The 20,894-nt window shown below is 41.0% G+C and overlaps 1 protein-coding gene across 1 annotated transcript; it reads right to left on the bottom strand.

The window, feature by feature from the left end:
- Positions 1-6,869: 6,869 nt before the first annotated feature.
- On the bottom strand, positions 6,870-19,926 carry LOC112109482 (leukocyte elastase inhibitor-like). Its single transcript, XM_026658649.2, has 7 exons — positions 19,822-19,926; positions 18,356-18,532; positions 12,864-13,001; positions 11,405-11,522; positions 10,611-10,753; positions 9,160-9,327; positions 6,870-7,922 (listed from the first exon to the last, which is right to left on the bottom strand). Exons 2-7 carry the CDS (start codon positions 18,521-18,523, stop codon positions 7,521-7,523), a joined length of 1,137 nt encoding a protein of 378 aa, XP_026514434.1. The 5' UTR covers positions 18,524-18,532; positions 19,822-19,926; the 3' UTR covers positions 6,870-7,520.
- Positions 19,927-20,894: the final 968 nt, after the last annotated feature.

Here is a 20,894-nt window from a genome sequence, read left to right as displayed (position 1 = left end):
AGAGAGAAGCCCATGCCAAGGTGAGGGCGGAAGTACAACGTAAAACCAGAGAACTTAAGAACAAATGGTGGACTAAGCAAGCACAAGAACTCCAACATCTCGCGAACATCCACAATACATGTGGTTTCTTCAGTGCCACCAAAGCTGTTTATGGGCCAATTTGTCATGGTATGAATCCTCTTCGCTCTAAGGACAGAACCACACTTCTGCAGGACAATGAAGCCATCAATTCTTCAAAATGTTCTTTCCAGTGAGATCTCCTTAACATAATTCTATGGTTGCAGATGAAGTCCTTGAGCAAATCCCTCAACGACATTTAGGGATGAGCTCGGAGACGCTCCCAATTTGTATGAGGTACACAATGCCACCAAGCAGATGAAGAACAACAAGGCAGCGGGTCTAGATGGAATCCCCGCTGAAATCTTTAAAAACAGTGGACCAGAGCTAATTCGGCAGCTTTACCTGCTTATCCTTAAAATCTAGGTAAAGGAGGAGGTACCTAGTGAAATGAGGGATGCCCTGATTGTCACCCTCTTCAAGAAAGGGGATAAAGTGGATTGTGGAAGTTATCGTGGTATCTCCCTCCTAGCCATTGCAGGCAAAGTTCTGGCGTGGATCCTTGCAACCCGCCTTCTACCCCGTCAGAAGAAATTTTACCAGAGTCACAGAGTGGTTTCTGACCATGTCGTTGAACTGCGGATATGATCTTCACAGCATGGCAGCTGCAAGAAAAGTGTCAGGAGCAAAACGGACCACTGTACATGGCTTTTATTGATCTAACTAAAGCCTTTGATTCAGTGAGTCGCCATGCCCTCTGGACTGTACTTTCTAAGATTGGATGTCCTGATAAATACATGAATGTCCTAAAATTGCTTCATGATAACATGAAAGCGACTCTTCTGAGCAGCACAGGCTCCCTGAACAAACCTTTCAAAGTACAAACGAGTTAAACAGGGCTGTATCATCGCTCCAACCATGTTTGTGCTTTTTATTGCTGTCATTCTTTACCTAATTGCTGGGAAATTCACAGCTGGCATTGAAATCATTTACAGAATGGATGGAAAGTTGTTCAGGCTTAGCAGGCTGAAAGCCAAGAGTAAGAATTCTACAACAGCTATTGTGGAACTTCAGTATGCTGATGACAACGCAATCTTTGCCCACTCTGAGAAAGATCTTCAAACTATTTTGAATGTGTTTGCCGATGCTTACACATCTTGGTTTCACTCTTAATATCAAGAAGACTAAAGTGCTCTAACAGCCCTCTCCAAATGATGTATTACATGCCCCATCTATCAAAATCAATGGAGTGGCACTGAAGAATGTCGATCATTTCCTCTACCTTGGAAGTCATCTTTCATCCAAGGCAGACATTGATGCAGAAATTCAACATCGCCTGACCAGTGCCAGTGCCATCAACACTGCCTTCGTAAGATTCTGAAGATCAAATGGGAAAACAGGCGCACCAATATTAGTGTTCTGGAAGAGGCAAAGACCACCAGTATTGAGGCAATGATCATCCATCAGCAATTCTGCTGGACTGGTCATGTTGTCCGGATGCCAAACCATCACCTCCCAAAACAGGTCCTGTTCTCTCAGCTGAAAGAAGGGTAGCGTACCGTGGGTGGACAACGGAAGCGTTATAAGGACTTGCTGCAGGACAACCTAAAAAAATGTAATATTGACATTGATACTTGGGAGACACTTGCCCAGGATCACTTAAAATGGAGTGAAGTCCTACGTGATGGTCCCCTGCATTTTGAACTTGTTCACCGACAAGCCGAAAAGGACAAGAGGCGCAGGAGGAGGGAGAGACTGGTCTCCAGTCATGGTCAACAGCCTCCTACTGAGCCTGAAAACATCTGCCCTCATTGTAATAGAATTTCCGGTTCAAGGATTGGCCCTTTTAGCCACCTGAGGACCCATAAGTCTCATGGAAAATGATCATGCTCGGTAAAGAGTGATCGCCCATCATCATCATCATTGTTCTAATAAATTAGCTAATGGATTTTCTTTCCATTATTTGCCCGGTTCTGCACTACCAGATGAGAGAACCAACTTGTTAAAACATGGGGGAGAGGAGTTGTCCAGAAGTTCTGTAATAAATAGTTGTAAAATTTCTCCCCCCCCCCCCGCCCCCCCCCCGCCAATTTCCTTGTGCTATTTTCCAAAAGGGAGTTAATCCTCAATTAGCTTATGTACCGTATCATTTTATCTGTTAAGGAGATTCTCTCATTTGTTGAAAGTTCTTGTCTATATGTAAAAATAAAATCTATCTGGGTAGATCCAACCAAGTGGGGTGGACTTACTGCCATTCATTTGAAAATGCTAGATTTTCTGGCCAACTTTAAGGATGCAGGAAGAGCATTAGCTTTGTGTTCTGATGATCTCTGGATTTGTTCAATCTCTCTTTCCTAACAGACATGTGAACTGAGTAGCAGGCAATGGAATTCAGATCTGCAAATACTTTATCCTCAAACTCATGTGTCTCTGGGCATTCCCCCCTAACATGAAAGAAAGTAGGTCTTTTATTCCACCACCCCCCTTCCATAATGTGACAACTGTGGAACAATTTTTACATGTATGTGTAGCAATATATATATATAACCCATACAACCATTTGGAAAGCTCCAAATAGTGTGCCAGAGCTAGCTAGGGTTTAACTATGGTAAGAAATAGAGTCCAAGAGCCAGATTCTGATGTCAATTACACCACAGTAAATCCCAAATCAAGTGGTTTTAACTGAGTTGCTCTGGATTTATACCAGTGTAACTGAAAGCAGAATCTGGTCAAATGTCTCTTTCCAAGATATTTTCATAACCTGGCCAGCTAGCTTGATGCAGTTGACCTTATAGTTGCTCATATGCAAATGATATCAAATGTTTAACAGAGTATGTGGTTTAATATTAAATCTTCTATGATTTAGAACTTTAACCAACCCAATTTAGTGCATTTCTAATTTCAGAAGACTTTAACCTGAAGATATCAGAAGTCCTTATGCAGAATGCACTGCTTAGTTTGCAGAAAGGGCTGTTCAGAGTGTACAGATCAGACAATGACCAAATGTCAACATTCCTCTGGTATCTCATAGGCATGTATGTTGACACAGTTAAAAGAAGAGTTGTCATAAAGAGGCCACGCAAGCAGCAAGACTAAGTCCAACTTATTCATCATTCCAAAATCAGCATATATTATGTTCTGCATTTTGTGACGCATGGTAGTTTCTGGTCAGGAGACACCAACATGAAGCAAAATGGTATCCTTTAGAAATCCTCTACCCTATCCTAGAGAAATTTTTGTTGTGGCTTCCTATATTGTACTGCCCTATGATCGGGGCTGAATGGAAAAGCTAATTTTCAAACATTTACCAATCCTTTAAAGGAAAACAAGTATACTTGTCTATTTTCCAATAACACATAGGACTAGTATAAATGAGAGTTTTTTTAAAAAGAGAAAAATATATATTTTGTAGGTTTTGTGTGTGTGACTGTGCTTTGGCTAAGATGTGTCCCTGAAGTTAGATCCCTGATTCCATATTCAGGCCTCTAGGATGAAATGCTGGCTTCAGTGAAGTCAATGGGAGTTTTGTCATTGATTTCAGTGGGGCTCCAATTTCACCCATGGTGCCTGATTATGACCCCAAATGAGTGACCTGATTTTCAAAAATCCCACACTCCTAGAATCTCCTACTGTCTTAAAGTGGAGATGGTGTTTGCTCAAGTTTTACAAATTTAACTTAGGATTTAGCCTGAGTTTAAGCACCATTTTTATATATCTTGCCTGAGGCTATAGTCACATTCACCATTCCCCTGTATAATCAGTTTTCCCTCTTTGTGTAAATTTCTGACATGAGAACAGGGGAGACCATCTTAAAAAAAAAATAGGAAAATGTGATCGTGCAACCACAAAACTCGGCAAGGAGATTCAGGGACAAGTGTATTATGTCAAAATACTTACCTTTTTTTAAATTGACCGTATTTCAAGAAGTAGATGGTTTTACTTTATCAATTGTTGTATTACAAACATTTGGACTCTGCATATCATGTTGCTGGAGAAAGTAGACGTATTTGTATCTCACAATCACCAAATAACCAAAGCCAAAGGAAGGATTTACTAAGAGATTTTCCGTTCCCTAAATCCCTGCATAACAGTCCAAAGACACGGCAAGTTTGACCAATGTAACATGACAAGTAATTTGTTTCTACATTCAGGGCTACATTTTTCAAACTGTTTTATGGTCTTTTCTACACTAAAAAGTTGTATTGCTTTAACCAGTATAGAAGCAATGCCATTATATCAGTGTAAAGGGGCTTTTTATGGGTATAGCTTCTCCCCACACAGGAAGGTGATAACTTTTTACTAATATAAGTCACCTTTATTGGTATAATGACATCCACACTAGGGCTTGTAGAGATATACCAGAGACATGATCACACTCCTAACAGACACAGCTATACGGTATAATTTTCAAGTTTAGACCAGGCCTAAGCATGCCGTAAGGGAAAGAGTGTGCAATGAAACAGGACCTAATCATTACTTTGGCAAAAGCCCCACTTGTTATCAACAGAAGTTTGACTTTTAAAGACTGAAAATCACCCCAGAATTATTTTCAGAAGGGAAACCAATGAGCCTAGTACAACTGCAAATAATTCTATATGAGGCATTTTGCAGACTTACGTTATTCCTCAAAAAAAAAAAAAAATACTCAGTATATCAGAGTTTCTAAATCTTCAGGGATAGGGCATTGTGTTTACAGATCCACACTGTCCAATGTGGCCTTAGATAGCCCCACATATTTGGATCTCTCTACATACAAAGATTCTAGCAGATCCTACTCTGATCTGGTTCAAACAAACCAGAGCCTTTGAAACCAAGACGTTAGTAACAGATTCAACCTTATTTTTTTACTAATGCTGAGACCACACTGTTATGGAACATAATGTAAACAGTTAGTTTTTCTCCCCACATTGCTTTTAAGTTCTCAAAAGTATTAGCTGCAGTCTGTTACACTGACAGTTAGTCTTATCAACTTCCAGAGGAAGTTCAAAAATTATTTAAGGAAGTGCCAGTTTCCTGAACACCCACATCGTAATTCCCTGACCCACAGAATGAGTCGGTTCAGCTCCTAGCATCTGTGTTCTGCCCACCAATCACTCCTTCAGTTCCAGGCATCATTCCAAATATTTACAGGTGCATTTAGCCCACAGGTAGTGCAGCAGCTCCTGGTTCTCTCAACGCTTCTGCCCTCCCCTTCCCAGGTTTAATCTCCAGTTCTCCGCTCTCCCTCTCCCATTGCAACAGGCTGTTGCCCAGTAGCCACCAGCTATTCTGAAAATGCAAAAGGAGAACTTGTATAGCAGACCACACTCACCAACCCATTTGCTTATTTTGGTGTTATCACTTAGGTATACAGTTGTTTTTATGCTGTCAAATGCCACATTTTGTGCATAAAATTGCCTGCTGTGGACAAAGAGTTGCCTTTTTTTTTTTTAAATACAACTGTTTATTTGTACTTCCAAGGCAAAGTTTTAGTGAGGTTCACAAAGGAATACGGAATTAGACACACAGAATATATCTGAGGTTATACTGTTAATGCATAGAAATAACTGCACAGGATATACATGAAATTATACAGGCTACTAGTACTAACAGGAAGCAACAGCAGGATATTATGAGTACATAAGTACACCAGTTCCTAGAAGTCAAACTGTTATTTGGTGCAAAAATCAGTTTGTAAAGAGACAGTAGGCAGCCAGCCAGCCAGCCACGTGGGCCAGAGCTCACTGTAGCATTAATATATATAAATTGTAATTAAGATATTTGGAACAGCTACAGAGCAGTTCCCTGGAAAGCAGGAATCCTTCCTGTGTTGATATTATAGTTTTAGGCCAAGATTGCATGCCCTTTTGGAAAGTTAGTTTCAACGATCTGAAAAATCTTTCAAGACCTCTCAAAATCTCCATACATTTTAAACGGATGAAACCATTTTAAAAATTTTCTTTAAAATGTACAGAAGTGTTAAGATTTCTTAAAAAAACATTAAGAAATGGCCTGTCCCATTTCCACCACCTCATTCAGAAGCAATATCATACTAGAGTTCTGAAACAGTGATTGTAAGGGTTGTACGTGTTTAAACAGCTTAATGCTTTCTCTAAGAATAGAAAGTCTCTCTAGACAAATGCTAATTGACCTTTTATCCCAAGACATAAGGCCCACTCGGTTGTTCAGTGCCTTCTGGTGCCAAACAGCATTTTGTTCAAAGGCCTCTAAAAGAAGACTCTAAGGCTATGGCTACATTTGCAGATGTAGAGCACTGTGAGTTAAACCAGCCCTCGGAGAGCGCAGTAGGGAAAGCGGTGCAGTGTGTCCACACTGTCAGATTCGAGCGCACTGCCGGGGCCACATTAGCAGCTCTTGCAACGCCAGAGAGAGCAGTGCATTGCGGTAGCTATCCCAGCATGCAGGTGGCTGCAACGTGCTTTTTCAAATGGGGGGGGGGGGGGGGGGGGGGTGTGACAGGCAGTGTGTTGTGTGTATGTGGGGAGAGAGAGAGTGGGTTTTTGGGGGCTGAGAGCATGTCAACATGCTGTCTTGTAAGTTCAGACAGCAGCAGACCCCCCTCCTCCCCACCTCTCTCTCTCACACACACTCACAACAGCAGCATTCCACAGTAATGGTTTGCTTTGTCCCAGAGCAGATAAGCAGCCGGTTGTCAGAAACGGAGCTTTGAAAGGGCATATCCGCATTCCTATAACCGATTCCAAAACAATGACAAGAGTGGCCACTTGACTCAAGGGGATTATGGGACATTTCCGGAGGCCGATCAGAGCACAGTAATGCAACACCATGTTCACACTGACGCTGGGGCGTTTCAGCCAAGGCGGAGCAAGCGTTATGCTTCTCGTGGAGGTGGATTACTCAGGAGCGCTCCAGCTGCAGAGTCCTGGCACTCTAAGTGCCTTGTCAGTGTGGACGGGTTGTGAGTTAGGACACCTAGGGCTGCTTTAATGCGCTCTAACTTGCAAGTGTAGCCAAGTCCTAAGAAAGGAAAAGCCTTGCAAACTTATCATGCTGAGGAAGCACATTGAATTACTGGATCAAAGTCAGCAGAGAGGGGAATTACACCAAAGGGAAGTCACTGCCAGTTCACAGTAATATGGCAAAACCCACACAAGAGGGCATTTATACATTAGGGAATTTTCTGACTCAAGTAACCGTCTCAAAGAATCCCCAAAAGTACTACGTTCAATTCTGGTCCACCTTTATTAAAAGATCAACCGTGTTGAGAAACCAGACTTTGTCAGCCCTGCAAGTCATTGCATAAGGCAGATTTTACTGTACACAAACAGATATCAGTGCTAAGGAATTGGCAAAGAAGCCCACGAAGGATCTTAGGTATCAATTTCTGAGTAGTCATTTTATTGTGAAATGCAGAATTACAAAATTTGTAAGAACTTAATTACAGGTTCCCACTGGTTTAAATGGAAATAGGATCAGGTCCTCAGCTGTAGCTGTCTTCTCTTTTATGGAGAAGCATATCTGCCAAAGAAAAGTATGCTTTGTGTTGGGTTGTGACGGATGAAGAAAAGGAAAGGGTGATCAGCATTGAAATCCTCTTCCATAAGCATACAGAGCATAGCAATGCCAGCAGTGGCCGCTGCAGCTTCTGTGCCTTCTTCATTCACTTCTATGAAAGACTTGTGTACAATTTTAGATAGAAAGAGGTCTCGTGCGCCTGACATTCCAGACAAGTCAGCCTTGCCACTGTCAAATATATCCTGCAGGCCCAGATCTGATAAATCTGATTTAAGGTCATAGCTGTCTTCCAGCTTAAATTTAGGCAGATGCACATGAACATCAATGGGATGCATATTTTGTGGCTGTGTCCATTCCTGGAGTTTTTCTAAGGTGATTTGCTTCTCTAGCTGGAATTATAAGCACAGTGATCATTAAACTGCCTAGAGAGAGTCTGAAATACCACCAGTGTAAAAGTATTTCTCTTCCAAAAACATTTAAAATGCAATATTGAAAACACGGTCTATAATGATACATGTATACAAAGTAAAGTAAATATAGACATAAAAGGCCAGATTCTGATCTTTGCTACCCTTGTATAAACCCACAGTAATTCTATTACATTCAATGGAGTTACTGCAAATTTACACCCCAGTAACCAAGATCAGAATCTGACCCAAAGCATCCAACTTTAAAATCACAGAGTTTTACTTTTTGCTGCTTTGTACAAAGGAGTTAAAGAAATACTGTACTAGTAACTTAAAAAAAAATCCTATCACTTCATCTAGCTACTTGGAAGTGTAAGTCACTAAAACTCATAATGAAAATAATTAACAATCAACAAGGGAGCTGCCTTCTTGACACTTCAGTAAAGATCATCAGCTTCACCGTTTGAAAGCACAGAAAATACGACATCCAACGCAGCTAAAAGATAAACTGCACCATTTAAAGGAAAATACAGGTTAACTATTATCTGTAACCTATTTTTATTTCACTTTGTCAACTACCTCGTGGCTCAGTTCTGAGGATTAATTAATTAGTTAAAGTTTCTGCAGCACTTTGACAAAGTGAAGGCTGCTGTAAGTAACACTGGTGCCAATGGATTTCTAAGGGACTGAACTGACCATCAGCAGAGTGTAAGGAAACTTCTGCCCTACTTCAGGCAACCCTCCTCCCTCCCGCCCCATGCCACCAGCAGGGAGAGGACTAGCATAGCATCCACTACACCCACCCAACTTGAGAAGATCCCCCTACTCAGAACTGACGCTCTTGTGGATAGTTAGACAGGCTCCACGGCCAGATTCCTCCAACAGTGACACACAAAGCAGATGCACCGCACCCTGGAAACTGGCCCAATATAATTTTATTTGATCAGTAAAACTCCTACTACACGCCTAAAATAAATAACAATGAAAGTTCTTAAGGACTATCAGAGGATGGTGATAACTGGAAACAGCAGGATTTTCCCTTTTGTTATTAATTCTTTACTGTTCTATTAGTAGGCTGAACTGGTGAAGGCATAATGTTGAAGGTACAATTTGTGGGCTTTTGAAGGGGTGAGGGGCAGACTGAAAACAAGGTTCTATATTACAGGGAAATTGTGAAATGCCATCCAAGCAGAAACTGAGACTGGTTTGTATAAATCACCTGCTGGAGTCCAGTGGAGTTATCGTCAATGTCATCAGGTAACAGGATGATCATGCTAAGTTCTTTTCCATCATAGGGAAGCTCTAGCACACGACATTTCAGTTCAGAGATGTACCCAAAAGGATAGTTCTCTTTCTGATACATCATTTGCACTGTCTTTTTTTCATTCTGAATGGTTTACAAAAAATAAAGAAAATTTTATAAATTAAAGTTAAAAATCAGATTTCCTTACCTATGTTATTAACAATACCTTAGATTAAAATTGACTTTTAAAATCTAAATTACTTTTCACTGTATGATTTACTCCCTCTGCCCACTTCCGTCATCTTAGGCAATGAAAATACTCACAGGTTAGATTCACTAATGCTTGATTTATTAGCAATTCTTTGAAGACCCGGTGCTATGTAAATGCTAAGAATTATTATGTTCAGTTTTGCTTTTGGTTTCTCTTGCCTAGCATAATGCTTCCTTCTTCCACTGTAGAAACTAGCCCAGATTCTTCATTCAATTGTAGCTCCTCTATGGTCCTCCAATAGCAAGAGGGGCCACAAACTATATCAACGGCCTGTGAGAAATATCCCCAGTGTAAAAGCTATTCCCAGGCACTGTAGAACTAATAGATTTCTCTGCATGGTCTATGGTTGCCAACCCTCCAGGACTGCCTGGAATCTCCAGGAATTCATCTTTAATGAAAGATTATGTCATGTGAGGAAACCTTCAGGAACATGTCCAAGCAAAATTAGCAACCCTAGCATGGTTCCTCCCACAGTCCCTGGCATAAGGGGCATGTATGACAAGGAAAGAAGCCTTGGCCAAAGTACAGGGTGATTCAGTTATGCTCAGCTAGCATAACTGCTTCCAGGGAGGCATTAAAAGCATAATTTAAAGCTACGCTAAATTGTATTTGGGGAAAACAGACAGAGTATTGGAGGGGCCAATGTACCTACATGCCATATTTTCCTCCACTCTTCCATTCCTGCAGAAAATGGACGAGCAGTGAAACACAGAATCTAGCCCACTGACTTCAGGAAAATGTTTATGTCAGTGTTTCTCAAACTTTCATATTGGTGACCCCTTTCACATAGCAAACCTCTGAGTGCAACCCCCCTTATAAATTAAAAACACTTTTTTTATATTTAACACTATTATAAATGCTGGAGGCAAAGCGGGATTTGGGGATACAGGCTGACAGCTCATGATCCCCCATGTAATAACTTTGTGACCCCTTCAGGGGTCACAACCCCCAGTTTGAGACCCCTGGTTTATATCCAAAGAAAAAACAGTCTGAATAAATAAATAAATAAAAAAGAACGTGAAAATGTTTCTATTCATATTTGGGTTGTAATTTTAAAAAAAATTATAAAAACTTTAATTTGGGGCCTAAATTACCTGAGAGCATCCCTTTATAGATATTCTACAAGCAAAAAGATAACAGCATGCATCCATATTACCTTATTTAACCGAAATTGCATTTGTTTCGTATCTGCTTCTTTAAATTTCTCAGCCCAATTTCCTTTGAAATAAATAGCATTCACCAACACTAGTTTGGTCAGATTATTAACTGTGCCCTCAGACAACAGGTTGGGGATTTTACCTTAAAAGATATAAAAAATCATTACAACGTTATTTTACACTATACATATTTACATTTAAAAAAATCCACTGTCTTAATTCAAGAAAAGATTTCTGATTTTCCCCCCGATACAAATATAGTATATTTAAGCACCATTCTCTTGTACTGTACTACATTATGCTGCATATCATAATAATAGTCCATATATAATAACTTCACAAAAGTGTAAACCCTTACAGCCTCAATTTTCAGAAATGCTTCAATTTTTGGGTGCTCAACTCAAGACAACCTAAAGGGGAATGATTTTCAGAAAGTGGTGAGCATATGCTATTAGCAATAGGGCTTCTTTAGGGTACCTGCCACTGGGCACCCAAAATTTAGGACTACATGATTTAGAAATCTATATTAAGACCAAGATTTTCAAAACCAGATGCCTAAACTTAGGCAACTATTTTGGCAATTGTTGGCCTTAATGTATGAAAATGCACATTTCTTTTTAATTATCTAGCTGCCATAAACACTATGCTCATGCATTTTCTGGTTTTACCAGCCATGTGATTGGATATCCCATAACAAGATGGAACAATTCTAATGGCAGCAGAAAATGAGGACATATCCCTATTGAATAGCCACAAAAAGATGCCCTTTATTTAACTAACCAAAATCTCTTACCTTCAGTCTGTTCTGCTACCCACTGGTTAATTTGTTTCCTTGCTTCATCTGGAGCAAGTAGAAAATCAACCGTAGCTAAATCAGCTCCATATAATTTCTGAGTCTTAGTCAAGAAGTCCTAGAATACATAGTCAGAAGGAATAGCTTTCATTGCACATAGATAATATCTTTATAGCTATGTTTGGAAGGATTAGACATTTTTCAGTACACGTTGGTAAACATCTATTTCATCCTACATATACAAACTGATGAAAAGACATTTCCAACAATAATAATTGAAATTTACAGAGAGGCACGGTAAGAAAAATGCTGCTTGCCAGAGTTTGATTTAAGGATCTTTGATTTGTATATTTTGACATATGATGTTGACAATTTGTGTTTTAACTGTTCTATAGCTCAACTTTTTGAATCTCTATTGTCATTAAATCATTACTGTCTGACCTGCCAATTGTTAGAACCCCCCCATAATTTCCCACAACTAGAAATTTAAATAGATAAATATAAAGGATAAAATGCTTAATAATATTATCTGCCAAAATTATAAAATAATAAAAATAAAATTCTGCCAAGCCTATTTAGAGCCTAGTGAAACAACACTAACTTAGGTCAGCTAAAGAATCTGTCTATCTCAAGGGTTGGGGGAACTGATCTTGCATTTTATTATTTTTGTTTCTGACAGATACAGGTGAACAACACGAATATTTCAATGCTCCCATCATGTTTGAATATGAACTGATTGCTTATTACTGATGTTTCAGTGTTAGACTTTTTAAATTGGGTGACGTTCACCCCCGTGCAACAGGCCCATACAAGCCTAAGCACTACTGAACTCCCACTGAGATTCAAAGTGGGACATAAGTGGCCATCAGACCTCATGTAGACTCTCTGCACAGGGGTGAATTTCACCTATGGAAGGTAAGTTGGATTTAAAGTACATCAGGTGGTGTACCACTGATATAACTAGCGGGTGGGATTTTCAAAAATACCTCAGTGACATAGCAGCACAAGCCCCATTGAAAATCAATGGTAGTTAGGCACCTAACTGCCATTTGTGCCCTTAAAAATCTCCCTCTCCTCCCCCCCATATTTACAGATTTATCAGTTTGAGAGCCAAAGGCACAAATGGATATCAGACTGCTACTTCCCAAAACAGGGTGCTAAATTTGTAGCCAAAAATGGTTTGTCTTGTGGGTCCTTCAAACGACCTCACATTTTTTACCTCATAAATATACAAATAAAGTTATTCTGCTTGGAATCAATCAATAATGGCAGTTATGCCATTTACTAAATTAATTCCAAAGTGTATTACGGTTTTATCTAAATCCTGTTCCAGTGGGAGTTTTGCCACTGACTTCAAGAGGGGCAGGACCAGGCCCTAACAGAAATGGGAAGTAACTGATGATTGAGTTTTGAAAAATTCTACAGGAATTCTGTCACATGAGCTTCTGCATGAACTTACTGCTAAAAAATTGTAGGTCTTCTCTCCATAAAGCCGACTGGCAAGCTTCAACAGATAGGAAGCTCCACTTCTGTTTATGTCAGAGGTCAGGGTCTGAAATCTTGAATGAAGTTCTTCAACAACATCAAAATGAAGGGTCTGGATTAAAAGAAATTATCAATTAATACAGAATACTTGGTAGTAAGTGTTTGAACAATCAGGCCCTTGGAGTCAGGAGGAAAACAAACAAACAGTGTTTGCCTTCTGATTGATTGTAAGCTATTTGAAAACTTCAGCTAGTGCAAAATCTAGTGTTGACTTACTGGCAACACAAATGCATCACCTGTGCTCCGTCACTTGCATGGTCTACTAGTTTGGGCACAATTCAAGCTGTTTATTTTAATCTATAATGTTTGGCAGCTCTCCCCCTATGCGCCATCCAGCCATAGAGATCTGTAGGGACACTGATATTAGTCCCCAGATATTAAATCTGTATGCAAGGTGCTACCAATAAAGGGACCTTCAGTTCTCAAATTCACTTCTCCTTTTGGTTTTGCTCCCTCAGAGCATATTGCAAGCCCTATCTATTCTTCCAGACCTTATTTGAACACGTGAGTAAGGTGAGCTTGATCTGATTTAGTGTGATTTTCTTTTATTTTTAATAGATGATAATATAAATGCTGCCACATATTATTGATGGCTGATAATTTAAAAATTAAATATGTTACCGTAGTGTCTCTTTAAAGGCATATTTTCTCTCTGAGTGATTCTCAGAGACAAATTATTCAACAGGATATATGCATTATGGAGAGATCTACCTGAATCTAGATGAGCCGATGAGAGCGTACCAAGGACCTTCAATGCACATAGAACTATTTGGACAAAGCTAAACTAAACCAGAGACCGAGCGTAGGACATGGTCTAGGGACCTGATCCAAAGCCCATTGAACTCTATGGAAAGATTCCTATTGACTTCAATGTGCTTTGCATCAGGCCTAGGTGTCCTGGGAAGTTTCAATCTGCTTTGTATAGGTGAAAAGATGCAGTATTAAGGCACTATGAAATGGGTCCATGACCCACAGAAACAAATATCCACATGCAACTTAAAGTCTTTGGTAGCTATAACCTTTCCCACAAGTTTCTCTGCACCCCCCCCCCCCCCCCGATGATGGTTAATGTATTTTCACAAATATTAGAGAGTACTTTGAATTAGAACATAAGAGTATGGTAGATTAGCATGTTGAAACTTGTCTGAGTGTGGTTTTTTTAGCCCCTTTTCATGCTATTTCTGCTCTGAATAGGTTCAACCTGGGTTGGGCTGTTAGTTTAATTTAGATGATAGAATGGGAGTTAGTTTCTGTACAGAGTTCAGGTCTGACAGGTGGTGATGAAATAGTTTTATTGTTCTAATGGATAACTCAGTGCTGCCTAACATAACATAACATAAAAGAGCCCCTCCTAAAGCCAACAATACAAAGGAGACAATATTCTTAAACAAATATATTGTTACTCCCAGCAGAGTAAATTCAAACATACTCTTTTACAACTGCATGTGCCATTCCAAGAAAACCATGAATAACTGAATCCCTCTTAAGCAATAAATCCCACATGAAATTAGTACCAATGCTGCCATCCAGAATTGTTTTTTGTATTTTAAAATGAATAAATACTAATTTTGAAATCTCCCATCTCTAAAACCAGAATTTAACCTACAGGAAATCTTCACAGCACTAGTTAATGCAGTTTGCAGCTTGTTTACTGGCTGAATTTGATAAAGGCTGAACACAAAGAGCTCAGTTCTTCAACCCTTGCTTATATTCAGTAGTGTTAATCCCTGCTGAGTACTCCCATTGATTTCACTAGAATTGGGGCCAGCCACAGTAATAAAACAAAATTGAACACCAAAGCTTTTTTTTTATTAAAAAATGTGGCTAATGTAAAGTTATGTGGAAGTGCCTGATTAAAGCCCATTGAACTCAAAGGGAGTCTTTCCATTGACTTCTGTGGGCTCTGGATCAGGGCCATCAGGCGCAAAATATAGCAAATACAGTGAAAACACAAAATACAGTAAGTGTTTAAAGTTAAGCATGTCCTTAAAGCCTTCAAAACTTAAGCACTTAAATGGTGTGCTGAAAAGGAAATAATTTCCAATTGGGGCCTTATTTAGAACATTAGGCACCTATTTTTGAAAATATTAGTCTGCAGATGTGCTGAATCTTACTATTGTGGCTGATCTCATTCAGATCATCTTTGATATGAGACTGATAATGACTTGACTCTGAATGAGAAGGTGGGTGAGAATATCTTTTATTGGACCAACTTCTGTTGGTGAAAGAGAGAAGCTTTCGAGATACCTTTCCCAGACCTGAAGAGCTCTGTGTATTCAGTAAAAAGAACAGGAGTACTTGTGGCACCTTAGAGACTAACAAATTTATTAGAGCATAAGCTTTCGTGGGCTACAACCCACTTCTTCGGATGCATCCCAAAAGTGGGTTGTAGCCCACGAAAGCTTATGCTCTAATAAATTTGTTAGTCTCTAAGGTGCCACAAGTACTCCTGTTCTTTTTGCGGATACAGACTAACACGGCTGCTACTCTGAAACCTGTGTATTCAGTGTCACAGCCAAATACAAGATTAAACAGGTAGTTTACCATCCTAGCCACTATGGATGTAGAAGCCCTCTACACCAACATTCCACACAAAGATGGACTACAAGCCATCAGGAATAGGATCCCTGATACCATCACGGCAAACCTGGTGGCTGAACTTTGTGACTTTGTCCTCACCCACAACTATTTCAGATTTGGGGACAATTTATACCTTAAGTCAGCGGGACTGCTATGGATACCCGCATGGCCCCTCAGTACGCCAACATTTTTATGGCTGACTTAGAATAGCACTTCCTCAGCTCTCGTCCCCTTACACCACATTGATGACATCTTCATCATCTGGACCCATAGGAAGGAGGCCCTTGAGGAATTCCACCAAGATTTCAACGATTTCCACCCTACCATCAACCTCAGCCTGGACCAGCCCACACAAGAGATCCACTTCCTAGATACTACAGTGCTAATAAGTGATGGTCACATAAACACCACCCTATACCAGAAACCTACTGACCGCTATACTTACCAACATGCCTCCAGCTTTCATCCAGACCACATCACACGATCCACTGTCTACAGCCAAGCTCTAAGATACAACCGCATTTGCTCCGATCCCTCAGACAGAGACAAACACCTACAGAATTTCTATCAAGTGTTCTTAAAACTGCAATACCCACCTGGTGAAATGAAGAAACAGATTGACAGAGCCAGAAGGGTACCGAGAAGTCACCTACTACAAGACAGACCCAACAAAGAAAGTAACAGAACGCCACTAGCCGTCACCTACAGCCCCCAACTAAAACCTCTCCACCGCATCATCAAGGATCTACCACCTGATCCTGAAGGACGATCCCTCACTCTCACAGACCTTGGGAAACAAGCCAGTCCTCGCTTACAGACAGACCCCCAACCTGAAGCAAATACTCACCAGCAACTACACACCACACAACAAAAACCCAGGAACCAAACCCTGCTACAAACCCCGGTGCCAACTCTGTCCACATATCTATTCAAGGGACACCATCATAGGACCTAACCACGTCAGCCACACCATCCGGGGCTCCTTCACCTGCACATCTACCAATGTGATATATGCCATCATGTGCCAGCAATGCCCCTTTGCCATGTACATTGGCCAAACTGGACAGTCTCTTCGCAAAAGAATAAATGGACACAAAACTGACATCGGGAATCATAACATTCAAAAACCAGTAGAACACTTAAATCTCTGTGATCACTCAATAACAGACCTAAATGTGGCAATTCTTCAACAAAAAAACTTCAAAAACAGACTCCAAGGTGAAGCTGCAGAACTGGAGTTAATTTGAAAACTGGATACTATCCGATTAGGCCTGAATAAAGACTGGGAGAGTTTGGATCATTACAAAACCTAAACTTAATTTCCGCAATACTAATTTCTCCTGACTGTTACTCACACTTTCTTGTCACCTGTCTGTAACGGGCCACTCTCTTACCACTTCAAAAGTTATTTTTCCTCCCTTGGTATCCTGCTGTTAATTGATTTATCTTGTTAGACTGACCTTACACTTGGTAAAGCAACCCCCATCCTTTCATGTATTTATACCTGCTCCTGTATTTTTCACTTCATGCATCTGATGAAGTGGGTTCTAGCCCACGAAAGCTTATGCCAAAATAAATTTGTTAGTCTCTAAAGTGCCACAAGGACTCCTCGTTTTCCCCCCACATATTCTAAGGGGCCTTTCAAGGTGAAGCGTTCCGTTAATACCCCTGTAGTCATAGAATAAAAAGGGGGGCTAGTGGGTTGCAGATTGTTGTAATAAACCATAAATCCAGTGTCTTTATTAAGATCATGATTTTTGGTGTCTGGCAAAGTTATGAATTTAAGCTCCCAGGCTTGTCTTTGGAAGGTGTTGTGCAGGTTTCGTTTGAAGATGGGGACTGAGAGGTCAGGATTTATGGTTTATTACAACAATATGCCACTAACTCCCCCCCCCCCTTTTTTTGTCCTATGACTCCAGGGGTATTAACGAGCCACTTTACCTTGAATGGTCCCTTGAAAGATGTGTTAACTACTTATGCTAAACAATCTGTTCCAGCTTGTATTTAACTGTCACATGCTGAGTACCTTTCGGAGAGCTCTGTATAGCTCGAAAGCTTGTCTCTTTTGTCAATACAAGTTGGTCCAATAAAAGATATTATCTCACCTACCTTGTCTTTCTAATATCTTGGGACCAACATGGCTACAACAACACTGCAAACAACATTAACTGTGACTGGATTGAAATAAGATTCACATCTGTTTTGTGTGTCTTGTGGGAGATAACAATCCCGTCATTTTACAAAATTCATGATCTCATGCAAAGACGACGTCATCATGCATTATCATAGTTATGACACTTTATATTTAAGGAGGGGGAGGTGGGTTGAGTTTTTGTTTTTTAACATGGCAGCAGTATGCGTAACATTATGTATTACAAAAATCACAGATCTCTTTGCCAGAGTCGCACAGGGGCTTTGGGCAAAAACTGAAACAGAGTCTCTTCTCCCTTCCAAAAAAAAATTATCAGGGGCTGGGGGGAGTGGAGAGTGTGCCCACCCTGCACTCACCCCACAGCGATGACTCCTGTCCTGTGGGACTGGGCCTTGCTCCCCTCTCCAGGCATTGTGACCTGGCATACTCGGTTGCAACACCACTCAGTTTGTGGGCCCTTTCAAACTGGGGGCCTGGGGCAGCCCTGCTCTTAGCATCCAAAGGCATGAAAACAAATTAAAAAATAATTTGGTTCCAGAGGTTTTGATCAAATTAATTAGTGACTAAATTAAGTGGGAAACAATAGGAAGGGTCATTGAATTCTTATATTTTTTCTCTTAAAACTTATTTTCTATAACATTAAAAATCTAAACAAGAAAGAAATGTTCACTGACCTTCAACAGCTGTGTCTCTGTGTTACCTTTAGCCCCTAAAAGGACCATGGCCAGTGCAGCAGAAATACTGACTGGCGAGAAGAAGATATTTCCTGTTGGGTTGGTTTCATTCAACTTTCTAAACAGATCGAGAGCAAAATGGGTGTTTGCATTACTCAGTTTCTCCATGGTTACAAGCTGAAAAATAAAATAAGTGCAATCAAGGCTCCAGGTAGTGATTTTTCAAAAACGAAATGCCCTGTGTTACGCAAAGCAAAGGTGAAACTAATAAAAGAGCATTTGTACCATATGGAACTCAGGAATATTAACTTCAATTTACCTTCCTCACACATTAACAAATTCACATAACTAGATATAACAGCTAGTAGATTGCTTACCCCAAACATTCTGGTTACACCAACCTTACAGATGTTATATAATAACCTTCAGTAGCCTCTTATTTCTAAATTTGGAACAAACAAAGGTTAAGGAGCGTGCAAGAATGGACACTATAGTCCTCTTACTCCAAATTCACAAACCAGACAGTCAAGACAACTGGTGGGCGACCTCCTCCTTGTTTTCCCACCAGCGGATTTATTAATTGTAATACACTATTACCAGTGGCTGGTGAAAGGTACTTAAATCTCCATCTCATCTGAGACCTGTTTCTGTTGAGCAGACCACACCAAATTAAGGTCCCAGTCCTCCAAAGACTTACACATCTGCTTAACTTCATGCACTGTGAGAACTCATCGAATTTACTGGGACTACTCAGTGTGTATCATGTTTAGCATGTGCCTAAATCTTTGCAGGATCAGAGCCCAAGAATGGAACCAAATGTGTACATGAGAGCTGGAGTTTTGAAATCAAAAGTGAAACGCAGAATCATGCCACTGCCCCCGCCATTAGGTATTTGCGACAGCACAGACAGTCTCTCTGGCCTTAGGGGGTTTGTCCACACACTGAAGTTGTGATGTTTAACTGGTGCCGCTTTAAGTGTTGACACTCTTACGTCATTTAAACCGGACTTGCACCGGTTTTGCTTCTGCCCGCAAGTGAAAATCGAGGAGGCAAATCATAACTAAGGAAGGAGGAACAGCTGCATCCAGGGCTTTCCCTGGAAGGCTGCTGAGAACTTGTCATGGGCGGGCTATTGCGAAGCAGCTTCTTCTCCCTGGGGGCGGGTGGGAGAGGCTCAGCTGGTACTGTGGGCTTTTCTCTCCTGCAGGGCTGTCTCCGTGTCCCCTCTGGGCATGCAGTGAGGGGGGGAAGGAAGAACAGACCGAGGCGCTCGGGACCAGCCCAAGCTGCACATTTCTAATACGCTGGAGGGGGGCAGATTGCAGGCTTCTGCTCTGGCCCCAGCACATGACGCAGGGTCCTCCCCTTAGCCCCATTTCTTGGAGCCAATGAGCGTCCCCCGGCCCCGGCCCCGACCCCCTCCCCTGCTCTCGGACTGGGACATATTCACCGCTGCTGTTTCTTACCCTGCAGCCGGCTGGGGATTCACTGGTTCCAGGCAGTAGGAGAGACACCTGAACTAGTGACTCAGCCCTGCGAGCTTACCCAGGCCAGGGGTGGGGAGCGTGTGCGTGGGCTGGGCTAGGCCGGGGACGAGCCTTAGGGGAGGGAAACGTACAGACGCTGCTCGGGGGAGGACCGGGGCCGCCAGCCCCACACCAGCTGGGTGCGCTGTGACTGCAGGGGGAGGGGCCACCTCTGCAGGGGTGGGGAGAATGGATCGGGAGGGGAGGATGAAGGAAAGGTGGGGAATAGAGGAGAGGATGAACTAGCTACGGCTGGTCAGAAATACTGACTGGCGAGAAGAAGATATTTCCTGTTGGGTTGGTTTCATTCAACTTTCTAAACAGATCGAGAGCAAAATGGGTGTTTGCATCACTCAGTTTCTCCATGGTTACAAGCTGAAAAATAAAATAAGTGCAATCAAGGCTCCAGGTAAAAACTGCGATTTTCTCTGTAGTATGAAGTGGGCTGTAGCCCATGAAAGCTCATGCTCTAATAAATTTGTTAGTCTCTAAGGTGCCACAAGTACTCCTGTTCTTTTTGCGGATACAGACTAACATGGCTGCTACTCTGATAACTGCAGTGTGTGTCTTGAATTTTGTTCTCAGCCTTGCACTGTAAATACAGAGCTACTCCACTAGTTTGTATTTACACTGTGTAACTAAGCAAAATTTGGCTCAATGTCTTTATTGAAGACTGAACAGTTTCCAAACCAAAAAATTGCTGTACTGTGACCACAGTTTCCTCTCTCTCCAGTTGGGTTTAGAAAAGGCTGAAATTGGTTGTTACAGTACTATTTTGTGTTGTTATAGCTCCTTCCAAGGATTTCAAAATGCTTTACAAATAAGTAAACTAACTTTGTAACACAGAGATTATTTACAAATAGGTGAATGGGGTCGGAAACCGGTTAAGTAATTTTCCCAAGGTCTGTATGTCTCAGATCTGACTTCTAGCCCCATATATTTACTACAGTAGCTTTAAATAATTCCCCCACAAGGGGTTTGGCAACACCTTTAGATGTGAAACAATGATAATA

The sequence above is a fragment of the Terrapene carolina genome, unplaced genomic scaffold (assembly GCF_002925995.2).
Source record: "Terrapene carolina triunguis isolate 2854851 unplaced genomic scaffold, T_m_triunguis-2.0 Scaffold53, whole genome shotgun sequence".
In the NCBI taxonomy this organism is placed as follows: Eukaryota; Metazoa; Chordata; order Testudines; family Emydidae; genus Terrapene; species Terrapene triunguis.
This window is presented reverse-complemented; position numbering and strand designations above follow the sequence as displayed.